The 24,208-nt window shown below is 40.8% G+C and overlaps 1 protein-coding gene across 22 annotated transcripts in view; it reads right to left on the bottom strand.

Annotated features, from left to right (window-relative positions):
• Positions 1 to 24,208, bottom strand: part of LOC119493027 (potassium channel subfamily T member 1-like) — an 87,098-nt gene that overhangs the window by 19,996 nt on the left and 42,894 nt on the right. For 17 of the 22 annotated variants that reach the window (XM_037777995.1, XM_037777987.1, XM_037777988.1 and 14 more), the window contains 17 exons: positions 17,642 to 17,721; positions 16,175 to 16,280; positions 14,613 to 14,663; positions 14,452 to 14,500; positions 14,177 to 14,236; positions 12,463 to 12,537; positions 12,163 to 12,246; positions 9,288 to 9,382; positions 7,476 to 7,656; positions 6,334 to 6,498; positions 5,875 to 6,011; positions 3,833 to 3,896; positions 3,454 to 3,562; positions 3,245 to 3,353; positions 958 to 1,107; positions 602 to 837; positions 270 to 290 (listed from right to left, as the gene is read on the bottom strand). In XM_037777995.1, coding sequence (XP_037633923.1) covers positions 270 to 290; positions 602 to 837; positions 958 to 1,107; positions 3,245 to 3,353; positions 3,454 to 3,562; positions 3,833 to 3,896; positions 5,875 to 6,011; positions 6,334 to 6,498; positions 7,476 to 7,656; positions 9,288 to 9,382; positions 12,163 to 12,246; positions 12,463 to 12,537; positions 14,177 to 14,236; positions 14,452 to 14,500; positions 14,613 to 14,663; positions 16,175 to 16,280; positions 17,642 to 17,721 — 1,772 coding nt within the window. The remainder of the gene's footprint in view (positions 1 to 269; positions 291 to 601; positions 838 to 957; positions 1,108 to 3,244; positions 3,354 to 3,453; positions 3,563 to 3,832; positions 3,897 to 5,874; positions 6,012 to 6,333; positions 6,499 to 7,475; positions 7,657 to 9,287; positions 9,383 to 12,162; positions 12,247 to 12,462; positions 12,538 to 14,176; positions 14,237 to 14,451; positions 14,501 to 14,612; positions 14,664 to 16,174; positions 16,281 to 17,641; positions 17,722 to 24,208) is intronic. The other 5 variants (XM_037777989.1, XM_037777999.1, XM_037778002.1 and 2 more) reach the window with 1 other exon arrangement.

Here is a 24,208-nt window from a genome sequence, read left to right as displayed (position 1 = left end):
GGCATATCAAATACATGATATATGCACAATACATATATCAGGTATATCACATACATGAGGATATATGCACTATACATTATATCATGTATATCAGATACATGATGATATATGAACAATACATATATCATCTTTTATGTGAAAATGTGATTTTTAAGAAAAAAAAAAGATAATTAAAATCACTGAGGACATGTTAATAAAAATCAAATATCCCTGTGTCTTGTTCAGCGTATAACATACTATCAATTGTGAATTAATTTGCACAAACTTACCATATGCAGTGGCCTGATCAACTTTTACAGGTCAAAGAAAAAGCACAACACAATAATGTCAGCCAAGAAAGTAAAAACGCATGTAAGGAAAAAGTCATGCATAACAGTGAGCGAAAGCATACAGCATCACCAAGGCAGCCACCACTCACAAATGTTCAGTGTGAGTAGGTAAACATCAGCAACAAAGCATCCATTTTCTCTTCGTACATGGAAACCCTTTCAAACCAACAAATGTAGCAAACTGAATCTTGCTACTCCAAACACCTTTCTTTCTTTTCTCCTTTCTTTACCAACTTCCAAACATCATTTTTTTTCCTGCCTCTGAGTCTCACCCATGCTGGCGATGATGCTGTGCACGGGCAGCCTGGAGGGGGCGTCGTAGAGGCCGCTGACCGTCAGGCCTTTGTTGTGCTTCTCCTCTTGTTTGAAGATGAAGGCCGAGTTCTCCTCCTTGGTGATATTGATGTAGTAGCAGGTGTCGGCGGCGGCCATGATGTGGCGGGGGCCGGGATTCAGGAGGATGCTCTTGTTGTCCTCCCTCTTCACTCCGATCAAACACACACCATACCTGGGAGGTAAGAGGGGGGTATGCTAAGTTTAAAATAGACCTCAGCTCCAAATATTTGGGTTGTTTTGCCCAGAGATCATTGTAGTGTGTCATGATCAAGCCAGTGGAAGTTTTACTAACTTCTTGTGGGCGTGGAAGGAGGCGTAGGTGAAGCTCTTTCCATCATACTCCCCAAAAAACTTGCTGTCGCACAACCTGATGTGGTAGACCTCGTTTCCGGAGCAGCGTCCATACATCCTCTGCCACTGCTCCGGTGACAACTGTCCCTCTCTGAAACAGAAAAATCATTTCGGACTTTATTTGCAACTCAAGACTTCTCATTTCCCTTTCTACCTTTCACGACCCTATACTCCCCAGCCTACTAACTTCTAGACCCAAGGCTATGAGGTCATTTTATTTAGGCAGTTCATGTCCTTCATAACCTTTTGTGAATGTAATGTTTAAATTAACACCTGCCAAAAAGAAGTTTATTCCCAGTCCTGTCACGTTCACAGCCCCAAGCCAGTGCGAGTTCTCATAACGGAAATGATATTGGATGTGCTGCGTCTCTGCTGTGGGCAGCAGTGAAGATATAGTGGTCACCTTGCACAGAATATAAAAACACAGCCAGATTTACTGCCTTACAAGAACCAGGGTAATGTTTACTGACTTGACAGTGACAAGTTACTGCAGCGGTGACGGTACAGTAGTCAGCTCTGCAGAGACAAAAACCAGGTACAGCTTGTGTAACTGTAAAAAAAACTCTGCTGCAGGAGTTTCAGTCATCTTGCTCTAATATTAATCATCAAGTGAGATTGAATCTGTCAACATGATTAATGACACAAAGGGATATTAAACATTAACAGAGCACTCAAAAGTTAAAAAGATTTAAAGTTTACTTAATAAAAACTTTTCTTGGCAGTTGAGCTGCTCTGTAAGCGGAAATAATGTCATTGATTCAGTTAAATCTCAGCGGATGGAGCCAGAGTACGACGCCAGTGTTGGATAAGTGATGTAAGGCTGAGACGGAATGGAAAAAGGTGAGAGTTAAAGAAGGAGGACGTCAAGCTCTCTTGCTAGTTGCTAAAATTACAGTTTTAACATTAAAAATAATTGAAGGAATACAGTACAGTCTAGGCTGTCGCTGGTGAATAAATGCTACAACTCCTCAAGACACAAGCCAAGTTCCAGTGTCTTCTAGGGTTTTTCCATTATATGACTTGGCACGTCGGCGCAGCATGGCAGGGATTTATGTCTCCATTACAGCAGGGCTACCTGCTTAGTTGTGTGTGACCACGGCTGTGACTAGTGGTCAAACGAGCGGCTGTAAAACGGTGATAAACACATTTAATTTCCTATGTTTTTCACAATAAAAGTCCCGTTATATTTTTATTTAAAAGCTTTTACTATGAATCAGCAAAATCAGGAAATGTTGGTTTTCGTCACCAGCAGCTTAACAAGACTCCCATGCAGCTGAAAATGAAACTGTAAAATAATGCAGATATTTGAAAGTACAAACAGGGAAGTCAGAGATTCAGTTAAGAGCTAAAAAAGTACTGAGCGCTGAACACACAACGTCAATCTCTCTGGTCTCCTGCACGCTTGTTTGAGGGGGTGAAGAAGAGGTTACTGAACTGCAAGCTGCCAATTCATTATGTTTTTTTGTAACTGACAAACTGATTAATAAAATAAAGTTCTATTGCATTCATTCTCTGTATGTATTTGTTTGTTTGTTTAACCTGAGCCAGGCCATACAACAAAGATAGCAATCGTATCACATCCGTACATGGTCAGTCGTAAACAGCTGTTAAATAATAATGCTAATAATAACAATATATATTTTTTTTTAATCACGCTGGTATTGGATCGGTACTCAGTATTTGCCGATACCGCAAGTTCAGGTATCGGAATCAGTATCGAGAAGGAAAAAATGTATCGGAATATCTCTACAAAATCTGACTAGCAGCATCTCTGAAGTTCATTATTTAACACGTAGTATCTTGCTTGTTTAATCCGTTCAGAAACATAGTGGTAGGCATATTGTGTTACAGAGCTAGGCTAGCTCTTTCCCCTGTTTTCCAGTCTTTATGCTAAGCTAAGCTAACCACTGCTTCATATCAAATGGACGGATATTAGAGTGGTTTCGATCTTCTCATCTAACTCTTGGCAAGAAAGCGAATTAGTGCATTTCCTAAGAGATCAAAATTCGACCAATTACATTACATTGGCAGTAAGAGCACTTTCTTATATTTAATATCTTTCAAACCACGTCAAGTGCAATAAATGTTTATGACTTTGGCGAGAAAGGTGCAGGACCATAACGGTAACTCACACAGTGATAAAAGGACATACCGTCAGTGGATATCACTGTAAATCCAGAAATGCTAATGTTAATTGCGGTTGTTATAAAACAGTAGTGTGTACTCACTGTCCTCTGGAGGTGTGGACCAGGAGTGTGACTAAGGTAGACGTGGCCGGACACACACAGTTCAGCGCCAACATGGCGTACTTGAACTCCTCTTCACACACTACATGATCTGATTGAAATGGATAAATTGCAAGATATATGTTAGACTTATATAGAAATATGTGTGTAATAACTGTGTTTATGTAAGTAGGCAATCCTTCCGCACTTACCTGCAAACTTAACATGGAATTTATTTTCTGGTTTCAGAATTTGGACGTAGAGGGGGCAATTTGGTGCAAAATCTTTCGCAGCCCAAGCCCTCAAAATAGTCTGGTGATCCTGTGGGAGAAGAAATAGCCCCATTTTACTCATCCAGTGACTCATTTGTAAACGCAATATCAATTTTATGGGCTATAAAGTTTGCCTCTGTGACCGTGCTCCCAATGGCAGGTCCAACAGAATCACGACAGCATCTGATTATCTCAAACTCTCTCGGCTAATTTGCAAAGGAAGTAGACTGTGAAAGGAAATTGCTCCTTTTAAATTATTGTTATCATGAGAGGGTTTGTACTGGAAAGGAAGTTCGAGACTCCTGTTGATGAGACTCACAGCAGCAGTTCTGTCGACCTCGTTCCTGCTGCTGAGGATGAAGCAGGCCTCAGCATCATCCATCCTGAGGACAGACAGAGAGACGAACGGGAATAAACACAGATACGCGGGTTAACGGGCTGATGACTGTGAAGAGGACGTTCAGCCAAACGTAAAATTAGTTATTTAGGGAGATCGATGCTTTAAAGAAAAGCTAGGCAGGGATGAGTGCTAATGTCCTGTGACAAAAGGTCAACAGCCACCTTCTAGCGTGAAAACAATCTGCTGCTATTTGACATAATAGCGCAGTGCTAGCAACACACAAGGTGCATTCATTTGTGATATAAAAAAAACATCAACTGCAATATGAAAGGATTCATCTTTCAGCATAGCAGAGCTGAAGTTTCTATGAGGCTTACCTGGCTGGGTGATTTGATCTATTACATGCCAGTGCGTGAAATTGCCATGGAATCTAATCACCTGCCCAACTTTGCACACTGAAGAGGAGCTATTCAAAAAGTGTATGGGCTCCTGGACAGATTTCACACTATCAGGTGCTAGGGAGACGTACTTAGACCCCATTTCATTGGAAACACATCATAAGCTGCAAAACTTCTGCCAGCAAGCAGAAATATCCCCTGAAGCGACATTAAAATCTGAATGGCAAACTGGTGCTGCAATAAGGACAAACATTTTCCTGTGAGATCCATCACAGTTTCTACTGCTGCGCATCGTATGTGGCCTTTGATGTGAGCAGATGATCAGTGTAGAGTGAAATACCTTTACACTGATGTGCAAGCAGAGGGCAGCCAAGTGGACTTGTAAGTACCTCATCCTCTATACGCACTTCACGGATTCAGTGGAGGACTTAAACTTTAAATTTACATACATTTAATTTAGAGATTTTTATCCTGAACTTAAAATGATTTAGATATAGATTATGTGCTGGAGTTAAAGTCAAACTTTTCAAGGACATGACATACAGGTTCAATGACTGACTACTACTAGATAGGGCTGTGCAATTAATCACATTTCAATTACGATTATTGCTTCCAACGATTATGAAAACAAGATAATCAATATAAAACTGTTATTGTGCCTCTTTCAGTATCGCATGACACACTCGTTTTGTTTTGTGTCTCTTTCCTTTACAGCAGTGCGCTTTCACCCCACTTGGATGGTTAAGGATGGCTGCTCGGTGTGGGAGGAGCCCCTTGTGGGAACTCTCAGGCTGGCCCCCGCCAAACTCATTTCCTCTGTGGTGGTGCGCTGCAACCTGCTCTAGTCAGGCTTGCAAAGACCTGGGGTGAAGGTGGCACTGTACAGCAGCCCTCGCCGCTTAGTGCTCGCTGTGCAGTCTCTCCCTGCAGAGAGGAACAGGGCTTCCTGTGCGACCGTCAACCAGGCCGATCGTCCTCAGTGCGGCGATGTCGGCAACCCACCCGACCCGTCTTGAAAGACGGACCCCGTCTCGTTTACCATGATTTGTGGGTGTGACTTTTTTTTTCTCGTCACCATTCACATCTATACAACCAATGTGTTTATGATTAAACTGTTTACTAGAGCACAAAATTGTTTACCAGAGCACCAAGTTCTTCATAGATCTAGCCTCTTAATTTTGATCTCAAAGTGCACCAGATTGATGCATTTAACTTTAGCCTACAGCATTTTCTGCATGATGTTTACATAGTCAGAGAGTAATCGTGTTAAATAATCTAGATCTCAATATTGACCAAAATAATTGTGCTTAGGATTTTTGGCATAATCAAGCAGCCCCACTCTTAGACATTAATACAGGGCCTGGTTTCATGTGGCCTGATAATCAGATTGAATTGCCATTTTGATTAATTTCATTAATTAAAATCCCACATGCAGGCTACACCAAACCAACCGTCAAGATAGCAGGCAGTCATTTCATATAAATACACTATTCGGTGCATATATAGTATATGCAGTTTTATTAAGAAAGCTTGAATCAGAGATGAAACTCCCCTCTGCTTTAATGTGTTCTATACAGTATGTGTTTGTCTGAATGCAAGCATGCATGCCACGCTTTCACTCACTTGGCCCGCATCAGGTCCTGGTCTTTGAGGGCAGACCCTTGAAGGTAGATAACCCTCTGGGACCACAGAGGGATTTGGAGGATACGGCGAACCTGAATGTCTATCTCCGTTGGACACAGGATCACCACATAGTAGTCCTGCAAAACAAGGTTTATGAACGCATTTAATTGAACCATGCAGCAAGTTTTATATATAGTATAAATAATGTATAGGCTTTTAGAGCTAGCTGCATAGCCTACATTTGTTCCGCAGGAATTTTACACAAATTACTTTTTTAAATGTTATTAATTGGAATAGAGTTTGTATATTGAATCATAAATCTATAGTCATCCTGTTTATCACAACCATTCCTATGCTGATGGAAACAACCAGCTATGATTTGTCATGTGGAGTAGTTTTTGCCACGGACTACACACTTGACTCTTTGAGAAAATAAATCCACTATTTTGATTTTTGCACCTGTAGTCTCGGGTGAGCGTAAAACTCGTTGAGGAAATCCATCAGCAGGTCGATCTTCAGCGAGCTGACACACAACACCACATGCTTCTCCGTCTGCGCCCGATGGCGGCTGTAGTTCCCTCCTAACTTCTGACTCTCCATCCACAGGTACGCTAGCTCTTCAAACTGACACAAGGACAACAAAATCGACATGATGTCAAAGACAACAAGAGTGAAATGAATAATACATGATAGATTTGCTGTCTGGACACGGACGGCAAAAGCACTGAATGAAAACTACCGATGCAATGGTTTGCCAGCAGCAGGAGTTCATTTCTATTTCTCACCCAGAAGTGTTTGTTATCTTTAAAAATAAATAACACAGCGAATAGGTGGATTTATTATGCAGCAAGTGTGAGCCGACATGACTTGGCCTGAATTCTGAGTGAAATTTGCAGACTTCTTCTGCAGCCAAAATGGCAGAGAAAAAAGACCTTTATTAAAGTTTGATTTGCTGTAGCCTTTGATCGCTGTAAGAAAATGTTATTAAATGTTAGATGATAGCCCCACGAAGGTCCTCACTAGATGCAGCAACATCACAAGAATTCATGATGAAGACATGACCTAATACAAGGCTTACTAATGCGTTGAACTTCTCACTGCATTCTGGGAAAAACTAGCGCTGTCAAAGTTAATGCGATAATAAGGCGTTAACGCAAATTCCATTTAATGCCACTAATTTTTTTAACGAATTAACGCAACTTGCATATTTTTTTGGGTTGAAGCGGGCTCAGTACTGGTTTCATATGAAAGTGTAAAACCTAAGGAATCCATTGGTACCAACCATGTCACACTATCTTGTCGCAAAGGAGATTAAATAATGCTCCAAACTTGGCTTAAATTTTGGTGAAGAAAAACTGTGTCCAATAATAAATATATACACACATTTGCATAAAGCAAGCATATTTGCCCACTCCCATGTTGATAAGGGTATTAAATACTTGACAAATCTCCCTTTAAGATACATTTTGAACAGATAAAAAAAATGTGTGATTAATTTGTGATTAATTGCTGATCAACTATGGACAATCATGCGATTAAATATTTGAATCGATTAACAGCCCCAGAAAAAACACGAGGTCAATTTACCCTACAGTCGTTACCTGCAGTGGGAGGACCACCAGCGCAACACAGATGAGAATGACCACCAGTAGCTGGGAGGGCCAGATCTGTGGCGTGACGTCCCCGTAGCCCACAGTTGAGAAGGTGACGATGCAGAAATAGAACGAGTCAAACAGGGTCAGGTGCTTCCCGGCTCTCTCTAGATGCTGGATCCCACAAGCTCTGCAGAAAGATGAGGAATAATACTTGATGATGCTGTCAGACATTTCTCCTACGGGTGAAGGTAATTAAAATATGTGACCTTATTAGGGGGAATATGTGTTAGCCTGGTGGGCTGGATATCAAACTCAATTTGCCCAAGATCAAAGGGCAGCAGAGTAAATACAGCTTAGGCCAGTATGTCATTTAAAGTGTCACTATTGATTCCTCTGTCAGCTCCACCTTTCTGCTGGTGCTAATTCATTTGTGTTTTTTTACATTGATGAGTTGTAGATTTAATGAAATCCTGAGGCAGAGGGGAATGAGAATCTCTGCCAAGGCACAAGAAGGCTGTTAAAGAAATACTTCACCCACAAAATGACCATTTGTAAATCTTTTACTCGCCCTGTGTAACCTTGAATTCGTGAAGAAAACTTTGTGCCTCCAAAGTGAACGAAGAATCAAAAAACTGACAAAAGTCTTGATGAAATGAAGTAAATGGTGGGCCACGTTTAACAACAGCAAACACTATATCAAAACATCCGTTCACACAACTCGTGCAGTATAATCTCCTAATAAAGTCTCATTTATCCAGTCGTATGCTCACTACTTCCCAAACACATGCATTTTCGCTAAAACCTTACTATTTAAAACACATCTACATAACCAGTCTCATACTTGTGTAGGTTCATTACTTGTCCGGAGTCATGATAAGGTTTTAGCAAAGATGGATAAATGAGACTTGGATAATACTGCACGAGTTGTGTGAGAGTGTAAATGGATGTTTTGATGTAGTTTTGCTGTTGTTAAACGCAGCACCCATTTACTTCAATTCATCAAGACTTTTCTCCATTTTTTTTAATTCTCTGTTGACCATGGAGGCATGCGAGAAAAACAAAGCTTTTTTAAAGAATTCAAGGTAACACGAGGTGAGTAATTTGATATACAAATGGTCATTTTGGGGGTGAAGTATTCCTTTATGGAGCTAAAGGTCTAAGAAGTGACGGCTTTGATTAAAATAGATTGATGTTATAAAAGAGGAAATCAATGAGATGTAATAATGAGCCATCTGTGGTTTTCCTTCAATTTAACACTCTTTCCAGCTGTGTTTTCTTGTTGTTAGTTGTTGTTCATGTTTTTTGCGCATGTCTCCCTGCTGCTCATCACTATTTTCGGTCACAAAATAGTCCAAACATCAAGATAACAAAATGCCAGAGTCTTTAAAAATGATGCATTTATTTGCATTTTCCAAATAGTTTTATATTTACTATTTGCTTTTGCCAGTAACATTAGCTAAGTGGCTTCATAATATATTATCTAACTCTTAAGGATTACATTTTGTTGCTTTTTCAGTCAAATTCTATCTTGCCAGAAAAACTGTGCACCCCACCACTGTGCCAAAAACACCACAGCACAGTGTGTCTGCTTACTAGAGCTACATTTTCAATCTCTACTATTACAACATGTATAGCTTCTTCTACATAACACACCTTGTCCAAGACATGCACACTATAAAAGATAATGTTTTCTGGGTCATGTGTTACACAGTTCAGGAAACAGATTTGGCAGTGAGGGTCAGTAAAAGTGAAGTGAAGTGAAAGCCTCAATGGTCAGAGATGCATGTCTGTGACTAACAAGAACAGAGGTTCACTCACCCAGTGAAAACCAGACACAGCAAGGTGCAGATGAGGATGAACACCTGGTTGAACATGGCAGAGTGGGTCCTCTGGATGGCACGATGGAAGTCATTCTGGACATAGGAAAAGAGGTTACTAGATAGCCAGGTTTTCAAACAATGCTGAAAAAAGTCAGTTACTCTCTTTATATTTATTGACTTTGCCTTGACCAACAAGGATGGTCTGGATACAAATTAACACACACACAAAAAAAATCTTCATTTGCTGATTCTGGCATAGATTCTTTACACACTATACAAATACACTCTACTCCACTGTCCTCCACTTAATAGGAACATTTTTAGTACTACAGTATAAGGCTGTCCTCCACCAAAGAAGTTCAACTAACATACAATTTTGTTGACTTAGTTGATTTAATCAACAGATCTCTAAAAACTGAGTTTCTCCACAAAGAACCACACAAAAGCACCACTTTAAATCTCGTGCTTATCAGAGATGTGCTCATATGTTTCTTGGAAGTAAGTAATTCAGCATGAAAAAGCATAAAAAAAATGACTAGTCGAGAAAACCTCTCTGTTCAAATGCCTCTTTTTATTTTGTCAAACGTAGGCCAAGCGCCTATTGTTCAGGGTGCGACAGCTGCACCCTGAGATAAAAAATAGTTCAGCTTTTGGAACGATGCAGCGCGCACCACCACCACCACTGACAAGGAACAACCAATCACAGCCGGCAGATATCTTTTCTTTCTTCAGTAAATATCAGTCTACGGTAAATATATAGAGGAGAAGTTAATCATTTTAGTTCAGGACTACCCAGAGGTTGACAATCTGTCCCACTGACTATTTTACTGGCTTCACCCTTTTCGTCCAAGAACGTCACAACATCCGGTTGAAAGGTCAGCAGAATTGATGCAGACAAATCGAACAGTAAAGCTTGTGTGCGGGATTTATGGTGCTGGAAATTAATGAATCTTTGTTTTGACTGAGTTTAGTTAAGTCAGTGAGTTTTACTGCTAAATTACCGCAACTTCATCGTCGTCATCGCAGCACGCATGTTTTGGTTGCCTAGTAACGGCATGTGCGACAAGAGCGCAAGGATGAAAGCTGCACGGCTGGAGTTTTTAGATGCTACATGTGAACGACCCCTGAGACCAAAACGACCAATCAGTCAACTAATCGACGAACAGAGGACAGCCCTACTACAGAATATTGCTCTTTCTCCTTCTCCGTCTTGAAATGTACTGTAGGCGCTCACGACTCAATTTCAGTTGCACCTTGTTAGCATGTTCTGCCTGCCACCGCCTCCCTCCACCGCCTCTCCAAACTGTATCTGTCTTCTCTGCATGTGCTGGTCTGCTTGGCCTCAGTTTCTACCATCTGCCCAACTATACCGCCTTGGCAAGAGGCTCGTACTCTGTCATGGTCTCATCTGAGTCACAGCGAGAGAACACACTACATCAGTTGGACATCATCTAATTGTCACTTTGCACCTACTGTATGGTTAATCCTGGACAATACTGATACTACAACACCAGAATTCTGTGCACCAGGCGTTTTCATCCCCTCTGTGCTTCTATGCTGCATTGCAGTGTTTGTCTGTTTTTTCCTGCACTTGCCCCTCTTTTTTGCTTTGGCTTACCCTGCTGTTGGTTCTTCTTTCATTTAAATGTTAATTGTTTTAATGTGCTATGGTCCCCCAATAACTATAATTTATCATTTACATTATAGGTCTACAGTATTTTCATGCTTAGAGGTTGCATTAATAACCCCCATCAACTGCAGCTGGTGGCATAATGAAGATTAACTGAATGAGTGTGAGTCATAGCTAGCTCTCTATGTAACCATCCATACAAGATACACTCCTGAAACAAAAACGCTGTCCTATGGTCGTGGGTCTGTTCAATCGTAAACTCAAAACCTGAGTTGGATTAATTTAATTTTTTAGGCAATTGTTTAAAAAAATGTCCTCCATCTCTAGCATCTCTTATCTTTTCTCATTGGCTAGTGCAGTGTAAACTCAATTCTGTCCAGACAGCTGAATTGTATAAACCCACTCAGCCCTTATGTCACATTCACACCAAGAACGAAGCAAATTTTCACCTCACTTTACTCGCACAAGTTGGACCGCCGGTATCATTTATGTTCATTGCTCTAGATGCTCAGGAAAGGAGAAGGGGCTTGTCTCCATAAAGCAAAACAACTTTTCTTTCCGCCATCAACCGTTGAAGAAATAACCACTGTTGCTGCTTTGTACATGTTGTGGAAGTCCCAGATGTGTCGGGGTTCATAACATCACGCGCCTGTCAGCTGTATTCACATACAGTGCCATTGCACTGACAGTATATAGCAAGCCACACATCACTACTGCAGTATGAACCCAAAATAAACAGATTGTGCTGTGATTTAATTGCAATAAATGGATCAAAAGGATGCCGAAATAACTACATAATGATGCAGATTTTTAAAAAGTCTGAATTCATGGTTTGTCAAGTCTGTCCGCGAGACGTCAAGCAAACAACTTTTAAAACGCTTGTTTTCTGAATGGAATTCGGGTCGATCAGTGCCAGGCTATGCTTACATTGTAGTTGCTCCAGCAACACTCAACTTCACGTCATCTGGGCATAAATACGGCAGCGACGTTGTTGTTTAAAGACAGACGGCATTCGCATCGCTTCGCCTCTTTGCATTGACTTTGCATGTAATCGCGCCACACGAAAAGTTTGCTTCACGCTTGGTGTGGATGCGCCATTATAGTCTCCTTTAATAATAAAGGATAAAGGATAATTTACTTCCAAAGCCTTCAGTGGTACAAAAAAACAAAAAACAAATATGTGTTATGTGTGCGCTCTTTTATGGAACACAGCTGCAATTTGTACATTATTGAAAATACTTACGATCATGTTCTCCAGGGCACCTTTGGCTAGCCAGCAGTTCAGAAACACAGGAACGAATATGGTTCTCAATGGTTCCCAGAAGATCTTAAGGAAGAAAGGAAAGACAGAAAGGAAATCTTTATTCTCGATACAGGGAAGAAAATAAATTTGCCTTTGAACGAGGTACACATGGTATTGAGGTATTAACATTAGATTATTGGATAGCTCAGAGCAATACAATATCAAAATGACCTTGAGCCTGTGCTAATACATTTTTTATGAAACATATTGACAGCTCACGGGATTTAATAAATGACTCACTGTGATTATAAATGGCACTGAATTGATCATCTCCAATATGAAGGATATCTGGAAGATCTGCTCCCAAATATTCCCCTAGAAAGGAAATTGAGAGAGCGCAGATTAATTTAGAGAGAAGTGAGATTCCAGTAATAACGAGGGCGTCAGCTGAGACACGAAAACAATACTGTATAACAGGCAAGAAGGATACTGTTTAGTATGTTGTGAGTTGTAAGTTCATGCTACTCTCGTAATACAAATTAAACTTTGTTACAAACAATTTCAGTATTGATCTGAGCTTATCAAAGCTGGAATGGAGAGGTCAGTAATTAATGTTGGGTCAGGAAACAACACTCCTCATTGACCCGTTTTTGTTCTTGAGGCATTCAAAGCTAGTGCTCGTTTGTGGAGCATTTTAATGATGCTTAGCTACTGTGCAACAGTTTATATATAGAAACAGAATTATTATCATAGTCTTTGTAATTAAATCTATCTTTTTTTCCAGATTTTATTACTTTTTGAAGAGTTTACTTTGTAAACTACTGAATGCTGCATTTTCTGCTCTTGCTTTAAGACAAGTGTTATGTAAATTAAGTTTATTAGTACCCTTGGATTATTACATGAATTATGTATTCAATAAGGCCTTGAATGAAGGAAAGCTAAGCTATTTCCAAACAAAAAAAAACACTTTTAAGATTGAAAATACTTGGCAAGATGAAGGCCAGATAATACAGTATACTGTATACATAGAGTAAACGAATGGCTGCAGCTAATTGCACAATCAGCGAGTGGGACTGAATATTAATCACATATTGAGGGCGCAGCAGAGTTTACACGGAGCAGTTCAGTGGTGGCTTCTGTCTATGATGGAGCTATTAACAAGCTTAGAAAAGAAAAGAAAAGTTTGTGACACCGAAACATTTTACCAGGTTACATTTTATCACCAGCTGAAAAACAGAGGATTTGCTCCTCATAAAATATATGCAGTACGACTCCCTAAACAGCCTTCTAAAAAAGGAAAAAAAGATGTGGCAAGACATAAAAGGATCAAAAACATTGCAAATAATAGGAGGATCACCACAGGGGACGGAGCTGAAAACTATAGAACAACATGTCTAAGAGACACTAGCAGTCTCAGAGCAGCAAAGCTAATATTTCCAAGCAAAGACCAGCTTGTTATTGAGGTTGGCAGTACTTTTAAGACTCTGGACCTTTGATCTTCAAAAGGTGTGGGTGGTATTAATAAGACAGGTGTCTTCTGCATATTCGGTCCCCAGAGAATCCCAAGGTTATTTAGGTTTATTGTATGCAGAGTGCAGAGAATCTCAGACAAATACTGACCTTTTCTATTAGTGGGAACTTGAGTTATTTCCATAAAATACATAATGCGGATATCTTCCCTCACTACTTGCACAGTCCTCCTTTTAAATGCAGATGAACTGAGGACCAAAGTGCACCTTTAGAGGAGTCGCATAGATGAAATAAAAACGGCACTTCCAGCCCTGCAAAATATAACTTGTGTGCATGATGTCTGAGTCTAAAATGAGTGGTAAAAGTCTTCTGGCCCTGTGTCTTTGATAGGTGCCTTGCTTGGCCCTGGTATTTGAACTGGACATTGAAAGGTGTCGGCCTACGAGGGAGAACAAGCGGGATGTGTTGGACTTTGATCAGACAGCTGTTAAGACATCAGCTAGGATTAAAGAGAGAAACTCTGCACTGTGGACACGTTCCTTACCTTGTAGCTGAGATATGTGATAAGTATGGCCTCCAAGAAACTGATTAAGGCCACCGTCACCTGCAGCAGACGGGAGAGGGAGATAAATGAACCGAGTAATTGCAAACTCATCTCCTCTGGCTGCTCGACCTTCACTGAGGAACTACTGGGTTCTGCAATGCTTTTATCCAACAAATGGCTGCTAGAGTGTTTGGGTTGAATCACACATTAAGATTCCATTCAAGCAGTGGAATTTGATTTATGTGCACTTTCGTTGGGAGTGTTAACAGTCTCACCTGTATCGCCCATACAGATTTCCATCTGGTAACCCAGAAAATCAGAGACCTGTCAAAAACCATATGAAAGTTTTCCTCACACTTCAGAACACCTCCGTGTAATCACAACGCACAAAATGAACTTCAGTTTACAATTAAAAGCCATCTTAACTGAAACATACCAGTCGATTCCTGAAGTGTTTGCAGTATTGTTGTTGCTCAGACATATTGCACTGTGGAGAAAAACATAGCAAGGGAAACAGAAAAAGAGCGTGAACATGTGTGTGTGTGTGTGTGTGTGTGTGAATGTGAGTGGAAACATGCCCGCTGGGAAACATTCCCATCAGTTGATATGATGCCATAAAGAACAAAGTCAACGTGTCTCTGGAAGCTGCTGGCAGTGAGCACAACACAAACAATGCACTGCTTCCACATGACTGCACAGCGGGGGCAACTTACTGTACACACACCAAATGAATAAAATCACTTCAAAATAAATAAGAAAACTTTATCCCCAGGCAATGTTAATGTCATCAAAACCACACAATGTAATTGACTTAAATGCAGTTTTTAGTTCTGAGAGTAATTCTCAATTAGAAAAATAAAAACCTCAGACATATTCAAAGTGTTGAAAGCAACATTTGCATATAAATAAATCGTTCACATTTGTTGCTCTACGCACATGGCAACGGGATAATATTCTTGGAAAAATCCTCTGGCATACGGCAAGCCATCTGGTTGGTTTGGAATATAATACAAGAGGAAAATGATGAATGGTATTAAAACTGATAAGTAGACAGTGAAAGGAGCAGCATCTACAAAAACAGCTTCTGGACAGTAAAATCCTTCTCTGAAGCAAAAGATGTCCCATTACCTTTTTTTAGCATCAAACATGTTGACAAAATATAAAACAAAACAAAAAAAGACCACAACAAATCATATAGTAAAAAGCAACTACAGTGTCAAGAAAACATGGACACATCTGGAATAGGGTCATGTCTAGAAGGTAACCCACAAATTGCGAAAACTTGCAAAAACCATAGACTGCATACAAGAGGAGGACGTAGTCACCATGACGTCACCCATTGGTTTCGGACTGCCGTTTTGAAGCCACAAGTTCGGCATTTTGGCTGTCACCATCTTGTTTTTTTTGCAACTAGAAGTGACACGAGAGGGTGGAGATAGGTACAACTGAATGTTGAATAAGGCATTTCTAGGCGACCAAAAAGATAAAAATGAACTTTCAAGGACTGAAAACACACAGTGAAAGGGTTAAAGTTGTAAGAAGAAAACACGGACAACTCCCAGACCAGACAACGCCGTGGTAGCGACCTGTCAGTCACAAGGTAACCACACCCTAAAGCATACCCTGCTTTATGGCGTATTTGACTCTAAATAGGACCATAATTTTCTAAATGAACATCATGCTGTATTGAAGAAGTCTTGAAACTAGCGATTGAGAACATAAACTAATGTTTACAATGTTTACTGAGGTAATAAATCAAGTGAGAAGTAAAGTCATTTTCTCATAGACTTCTATTCAATCAGACTTCTTTTCCAACCAGATGAGTCGCCTCCTGCTGGCTATTAGAAAGATCCTATCCTAACCCTAACCATTCGAGGTCTATGCCAAACCTTAATCATCTCCCGAGACCTTCGTAACTTGTAGGTTACCTTCTGAACACGACCCTGGATTAGGGGATATTTGGTGAGTGGGGTGGCAACTGCTGAGTGTGACTCTCACCTTGAGTTGTCGTTGACCTCATTGGGGTTATCCAGGCTGACCCTCACTATGTAGAGGACACAGGTGAGAACCTTCAGTGAGAAGTTGAACAGGCGGATTCTCAGGCCTGTGAACCAAAAAAGACATTTGATTTGACTAAAACTGGTCTGGCAAGTGGTGAAGGAGTTTAGTTTAGTAAGTCTTTGCTATTTTTTCATCATTTTACTGTAAAAGCTCTGCACCCATTCTGATCAATATCTCACACTTTTTCCACACTTGTCCACCATCTAAAGTTCACACCCTCCAATGTTATGACCACCTCTGTCACTGTGAGTCTACTGCTGACGACAAACGCAGCCAGATTTCTCCTCAGTAGAAAGTTGATATTGCTGGAGCAGCAGTTATTTAGGTGCATAAAATGCATTTAGTGAAAGGCCTAAAGAGACTAGATCTGTCGAAGCCCTGAAGCATGACTAATGTAGCTCTGTGCTGCTCTGGCACCCTGTCACAACGGATTTCCTCTGACGCATAGCTTTCAAATCCTCCAAGAATAACACAAAAATAACACCAGCGCATTTATGGGCTTCTAATATGAAGAAAGCCTACACAGCAAGATAAATAACTGGTGGGATTGGACAGAAATAAACAAGAGGGATAATAATGTTTGTGGATTCACAAGGTTTGAATATGAGCAGGCATATAGTAATAAGCAAACCACCGGATATGCAGAAGAGGAACTTGGCTGCAGACATGCTTGCCAGGCAGAGGGTGGTGCTAGTTGTATTATCCATTTCCAATCAGCCTCAGCAGCTACCTAATCTCTGGTGACGCGACCTCTTCAGATGAAGCCGGCATCAATGTTAACATGATTTGAAACCGGACAAACAAACAAAGCATCAACGGCATATAGAGCAACAGACCCCTGCAGCCTGGTGCGACATTTTCATTAGTCTGCTGTTTTATGTCAAAGACTGTGATGGCTTAGTGACAATGACAAGTTGAGGGAAAAACAGCAGATGTCAGTGTCGGGGATATGTTAACGACACGTCCTACCAGAGACACAGAGTTCCCATAGCGTACATTTTTACAACTAGATGCAAATGAGTGTCTTCCAGACACAATGCACCAAACCGCTGAGCTGCACCGAGGTCTCTTTCAGAGATGTTGTGGCATCGCCAGTCTTATCTCCTATTGAGAAAAACACTGCAGCGCTGCCTCGTTTCTCAACAAATGAGCCGTACTCTCTCTCCTTCCTGGGCCGTAGTGTGCACACCTAAATATACTGTACAATGCTTTACAATGAGGCAGCTCATATAATAATGAAACCCCACTGGGACAGGAATACGATATGCGTCATCACTGACTGCAATAATCTACATTATGCTTTTATTTGTGCATTTAGCTCCGAGCATATCGAGCAGCAGCGAGCTTCTTTGCATTATGGGAAGAGAGGAGAAAGGTGCGATGTTCCCCGTTGGCTGTACTTACTTGACCTTTGGTTTTTGATGAAGAAAAGCTTCAGCCTCTCCTTGAAGGTGTTTTCGTTCACGTAGAACTCCACTTGCACCCTGTAGGGAGTAGTGACATTATGTCAGTGTAAATGTACGCAGGTGAGCATGCAGGCAGTACCCCCTGCCAACATATACACACACACAAATGAGCAGATAACATTTGACCAAACAGCGTAAATCTTTCCATGGTACTGTATATAATCAGGTGTGAGACAAAGCAGGGGATTTGATTTGTTGAAATCAGTGTCACTTACTGTAAATGTATCCACATGACATTCATATGTTTAATCACGTTTGCATTCGGGCTACAGACCATGACAATACCAGAGTTTCAGTACGGATACCAAAATGATATACTTGGTTTGAGGAACATAAACATATTTTGTGACAAAACCCAATTTGTACAACGTCTGAGTGTTCCGGTATCCGCTGCTGAAAATAGTCCCCAACAAATATGATATTTATTCCTGTTTGGATAGTGTTTGCTAAAAAGTAACATGCCTAGCTGTTTCAGGAAATTATTTTATCAGTAAATATTTATCAGTGACCGGTTTCTAAAGTTTTACAGCACGTCTTCAGTAGAAACATATTGGCTTTGGATTGACGTATTGTTTGATTTTTGTCTTCATGGTGTTTTTGACAATAACGAGTATGTCATCAACCTTGTCCTTTAAAACCATAACGCTTATAAGAAATTTGCCCATATAAAACAGTATAAAGTTTGTGATTTGGACCAGAAAATCCGAAGCTATTAAAAGGTACGAGCAGACATAATGGACTTTAATTGGCTTGGGAGCCTGACCAAATGACCGCTTAAGCACGAATGATGATGTAGATACTGTACTGTAGATGGGTTAGATGAATGCAGGTAGTGAGACCGGCCTAATAACAGCTTCTGTAATGTAGAGAGCTTGTTGTCATTAATGAGCATGGAGAGGGACTAACAATGGTCTCGCAGTTCCAGGAGGGACATTTAGATCCTTCTACTGTACCTTGTCTGACAAGATGAGTGCAGGGTGTGAAAAGACAAGAGAGGAGAGAGCAGGAGGGCAATTACAGCAGCCAAGTCCCAAGGGAGGCATGTGGGTGTAGATAAAGAGTGTAGGTGGAAGAAAGAACATGATATATGCAGCATCTTCCAGCTATTCACGTCTCTCCCTCTTCCGGCTGTATCGCCATGGAGACAGCTTCCAAGGCAGGATATGTTCACCGATGTCTGTGTGTTTCTAGTAAGAGGAATTAGCTGTAGCACACATACACGCACATAATGACATTTTCTTGTCTATAGGCACCAACCACACACTCCCAACCCCGTGACTCTATGCTACCTAAACACACAGCTATATGCAACCAAGTGCATCGACTGCTTTATCACCCGAGAAGCAGTAAAAGACCGTCATAAAAGGCTAATAGTGGTGAATCAGGTCGTCAATAATGTGTGTTGTCTCCATTGACACAGCTGTCAGAACACACTCGGACAACAGCTACGTGGGCTTCATGTTTACCCAGCTTGCCTACAGGCACCTGCAATTACACTTCACATATGAAAACGTGGATGTAGCAAAACCTGAAATGTGACTCCAAAACAAACTCTGAGACAATTCATATTGTGTTTATTACCTCTGCCAAGAAGGTTATGTTTTCGGATCGGTTTGTTTGTTTGTCAGCAGGATTATGGAAAAACTACCGACCCGATATTCATGAAACTTGGTGGAAGGGTGTAGCATAGGCCGAGGAAAGAACCCATTACATCTTTGGAGCGGATCCCAATCATTTTTTACTTTTTTAATAAAATTGTGAGATAGGGCATGGCCTTGGTGGACGTCTGCGCTGTCTGAGTGCCTGTCTAGTTTTAAATGAAAATTGCATTGGCTTTCGCAACACAGAGAAAAAAGAAGCCTACTAAACCTGGTGCATGGGTAGAGGAGACAACCATGTAGTAGCATGTCCCCTCTTTTTATATTATGAAGTGAATGTTTCTCTGCTTATCTGAATGTGAGGTGAGACACCTGGAGTACAGTCGGTAAGCATTTGAATGGAGACAGGACATTTTCTGTTGTGTTGGCTATGTAATCCATCACATTTTATTTAAAATGAAACAATGACTATGAGGTTTAAGTGCTGACTTTTAGCGCAGTTTGAGGGTGTTTTTATCCATACTGGGTGAACCATATAGTGCTGCAATTATAACATTTTTAGCCATTCTAGCTGCATGGCTCTTCCTTGCTTTAACTCCTAACTTTGCTTTAGTTGGTTGTTTAAGATTTTTGCAGGGATTGGTACCACCAAAGATGTTTTCTTAAGTCTGTAGAATATGATGTGTAGACCAGGACATCTCTGCAGCACCACAATATTTAATTTAAAATGCTATTATGACACACATTTCGTCTTTAACAAATATTGCGGCTGCTGCTGTTTGAAAATTTGCAGTAGGCCATATTGCGATTTCAATTAATTGTGCAGCACTAATCCACACTATAACTTCGTAGTCATTTGATTTCAAATTCACAGCACAAGCGTTGAGTAGAGCCAAAAAAAGAAAATGTTCCCCTGTCAAACACTTACAGACCAAAGTGTTAGTGTTACCACCTAGGCAAAGTTGAGACCTTTAATTACTGTTTATGTTCACACAATTAAGAAGCACTAGACCATAAATGATGATAAAGATCTCTGCCAGGCACTGTGCCTTTTGTCATGTTTCTAAGTAGCTTTAACCAAGGCTACAAATAGCACCTTTTCCACACTTGACTGCCAGTGACTGCAGACCCACCACAGCAATACCTTTTAAGTACTTACGCTGTTTTCTTTGGCATCTCTGTAGTCTGCAAACCATCAACACCAATCTATGGACATTAGCCCAGAACTCCAAATGTAAACAAAATCAGTTTGAATATCCAAGAAGCAAGACAGCATCTATAACCCGGTTGGTACTTCTTAACCTTAGGAAGAGAGAGACACTCCCTTTACTTCCCTATATCTTAAAGATGATGGGCAAGGCATAAGCCAGGAATGTTGCACGTAATCACAATAGACGGAGAATGACCTCATGTCCTCAACTAACAAGTGTACATGATATGTAGAGCCTTATGTATATGTAACAGCCATACAGAATATGTGACAGTCAGTTCATGATCATAATGAAAGTGATGAGGAGCAAAAGTGTAACTCGAGGGAAGAAGATTGAGTCTGATGGGAACGACCTGTGATAAAGCTTTCAGTGTTAAAGTGGATCACCAAAAGACAAATACGCAGAGTACACCATGACCACTGCCAGTGATAGGATTACAATTTTATGCACCCTCGCCTGAAACACAGAGAGAATACAAATGCATTGTAGACTCTGTAAACAAACAGCCTGTTGACCTCGGGAAAATCTGTCTGGCAAACGCCTGCGTTAATGGAAAAAATACTATATATATTGTTGAACAGCCGCCAGATGCTCTGTGCCATATGCAATATGTGTCAGAGTGCTGCAGGGGCAAACACAGGTGAACAGCAGCAGTATCAGTTAGCCTAGTGCAACATCACCTGGGACTAAAATGATGACGGAAACTCTGGGAGGAAGCTGCAACACGTCAATCCTGAGATGGTGCACTGATGCTGCTGTACGCTCTCTGATCAAAGCAGCAATCAAATCCTGTAAAAAGGCATTATATAGTGTACAATCAGCATAAAGTACCCACGCCTAAATAACTTAATTACCACAAGTGCTGGCATAGCAACAAATGTGGAAATTATCAGCCCAGTTATCTCTAAGTGAAATTACACGCTGTATCATGGCTTACGATAAGATCCAGGCTTTGGGGCACAGCATCAGTACACAGACCAATAATACTGCATCTTGTCTTGTAAACAACAGTGTTTCCCATCACAGCCTGAATACAGATTTTTGCTCTGTCCCCCACTGTGACAAAGCAAACAGTTGAAAATAGAAAACCTCCCATGCACTACTCTCAGACATGTGCCCGATATAAAACCTGCAGGGATTCTAAAAATATTACACTTAGAATATTCAAAAGCTGTGGACATCTTTGTTATCCTCTGATTCTGTTCCACCGAGCTGCAGCTAAAACTTCCCATGGCGAAGGTACCTGTCCAATAGCCTCATTAAAATGCAAAAACAGTTGATTGGGCTACAGGCCAGACATGGGATGTTGAAACTGTGAAAGTACTTTGTCAAATAGATGCTGAATGAAGGAATCTCAAGAGGGAAAATTTTGTTATAATCAGCTGTGGGGAAGATAATCATCTCAATGGGAGCTGAGTGGCCTGTGGGCTGATAAGATGAATGTGAAAGATCAGGCACAGGTCATTTTGTGTCCTCTACGACAGCGGTTCTCAGCCTGGGATCTGGGCTCCCCTTAAGGCCCTGACACACGTCTGTCAGCCTAGTTTTTGCGGTGTGTCCCACATTGTCCGCTGTAGTCTGCCCTTGTCAGATTTTTTTCGGACGATCCAGTATGTTGAATCGGCGGCGGAGCCCGTCGGTGAAAGAAATCCCTCTGATTGGCTGTTCAGCTTAACCGAATCAGTGCAGGAGAAGAGAAACGGATGTGAGGAAAGCAAGCCAATGAGGTAAAGTCAAGAGGACACACACGGAGAGGGCTCTTCTCATTTTTCATCTTCAAAGAAAGACTACATGAGACGACGCAACTGGTGGCCTTCGTCTCTGCTAGTACTTTGATGTCGGGTTAGTGTGTCTGGGCCTTTAGGGGGGTGACAAAGATCAAAAGGGGTGTGGCAGGAATTGTCTGGTCTGAGGTTGATAAAATTTGATTTGCTCATGTATAACTGAAATCATAATAACAAACTTACTGGATAATCTATACACAAGTTGTTATATAAAAAACTATTTCAAAAGATTTTTTTTTTTGCTACTTCGTAGCAAAATTTGATTCTGCTTCAATCCATATTTGTTGGCGTTTAGCTTTTCAAAAACAACAAAACAAAAAAGAAAATAGGTTGGGAACCACTGCTCTAAGGCATCCAAACGCTCTGTAAGCTGCTGTATATGTACGTGGGAGATGTGGAGAGGGTCCTAGCTGTTCTGTATGTGCACATTTACTCAAGGACGTAGAATCCCTGAAGCCTTTTGTTCTAAAGCACTTGCTATTGTAAGCGCACAGCAGCACAACTCATTATAGTTTAGCCCTGAATCAGCATGTCAAAGATGCTGATTCAAAGCAGTTTGTCACGTGTCTCTCAAGGTCTGTCAAGGAGTTCTGACAGAAAAATGTGCAGTTATACTGAGAGTGCAGCTCATTTTAAGGTTGACTACACTGTTTGTGTAATAATAAATTAATGTTCCTGTCGACTTCAGCGAAGATTTCAAGAGCACTCGAGATAAATTGCTGAATAGTTGGATAACGCACTAGGCAGTGCCTGAGAAAGGCAAAACTTCATAAAAGAGATGTTCCTCAATAGTTCACAATAACAGAACATGTCCAACCCAGAATACTCTTGAAAACTTAGGAGGCTTTAAGAGGATGTTAGTTAAAGGGTAACTTTGGTATTTTTCAACCTGGACCCTATTTCCCATGTTTTTGTGTCTAACTGACAAACAGCGCCAACAATTTATGAAATTGGTCCAGTATTGAGGGAGATTGTGCAGATGGCAGCTGCTCACGGATCTCAATATGGTGCTATTGGGGCAAGATGGCACCGTCATTTATGTCCACTAAAAGTGCTTATGTTTGTCATGACAGGCTTGAATTGTTATTATAAGTGTCTGACAACATTATGGAAAGAGTCTCGCTCAAGGAGAAGTCTCGTTCTCAAATCTGGCGAGGTGAGGTGTTGGCGGGAGACAATGGTGGAATAGTGGAATACATCCATGGTGGAAACGTGAGTGCCAGCTGGGCAGGGTTTGTTGTGTTGGAGTACAGAAAGCGCAGCTTAGTGTTATCTAAAAGATTTTCAATGTCATGGCTGAATATTTAGATGATTTCCACAATGTGGATGAGGTCTTTGAATTTGATGGCTGCCCATATTTATTTGAGCCAGAGTATACAGATATTCAGGTTTCACAACGAGACTTCTCCTTGAGCGGGACTTGGACATAATAACAAACGGACCGGATCCAGTGAAATGTAAGAAAAACGTCTTATTTCTTTGTAGGGTCCTTTCAGTGAACGTAATGTAACAATGACGTTTCGCAACTGACAGTTACAGCCTTGTCCTTCAATACTGGACCAATTTCAAAAATTGTTGTTCCTATTAGTCAGACACAAAAACATGGAAAAAATACCGAAGTTACCCTTTATGAGAGCTATGAACACAGAAGTAAATCATATTGTTGGACAGTTCTGTGAAAGAATCAGAATTTCTATGCAAGGTAGTTTTATAGATCCAAATCACATCCCCATGAGGTTAAGGCTCAGCACTGTAAGAAAATACTGAGACCTCTGGTCCTGAACGGGGCCTGAAAGTTAACGGCTGTCAGATTGGAGGATGGCATCTTTGGGGCCTTGTAAAAAGGCCACATGGGTTGTATAAGATCTGCTTGCTTAGCATTAGTCTTTCTCAGAAATGTCTATCAAAGAAA

Source organism: Sebastes umbrosus, chromosome 8 (genome assembly GCF_015220745.1).
Source record: "Sebastes umbrosus isolate fSebUmb1 chromosome 8, fSebUmb1.pri, whole genome shotgun sequence".
NCBI lineage: Eukaryota > Metazoa > Chordata > Actinopteri > Perciformes > Sebastidae > Sebastes > Sebastes umbrosus.
This window is presented reverse-complemented; position numbering and strand designations above follow the sequence as displayed.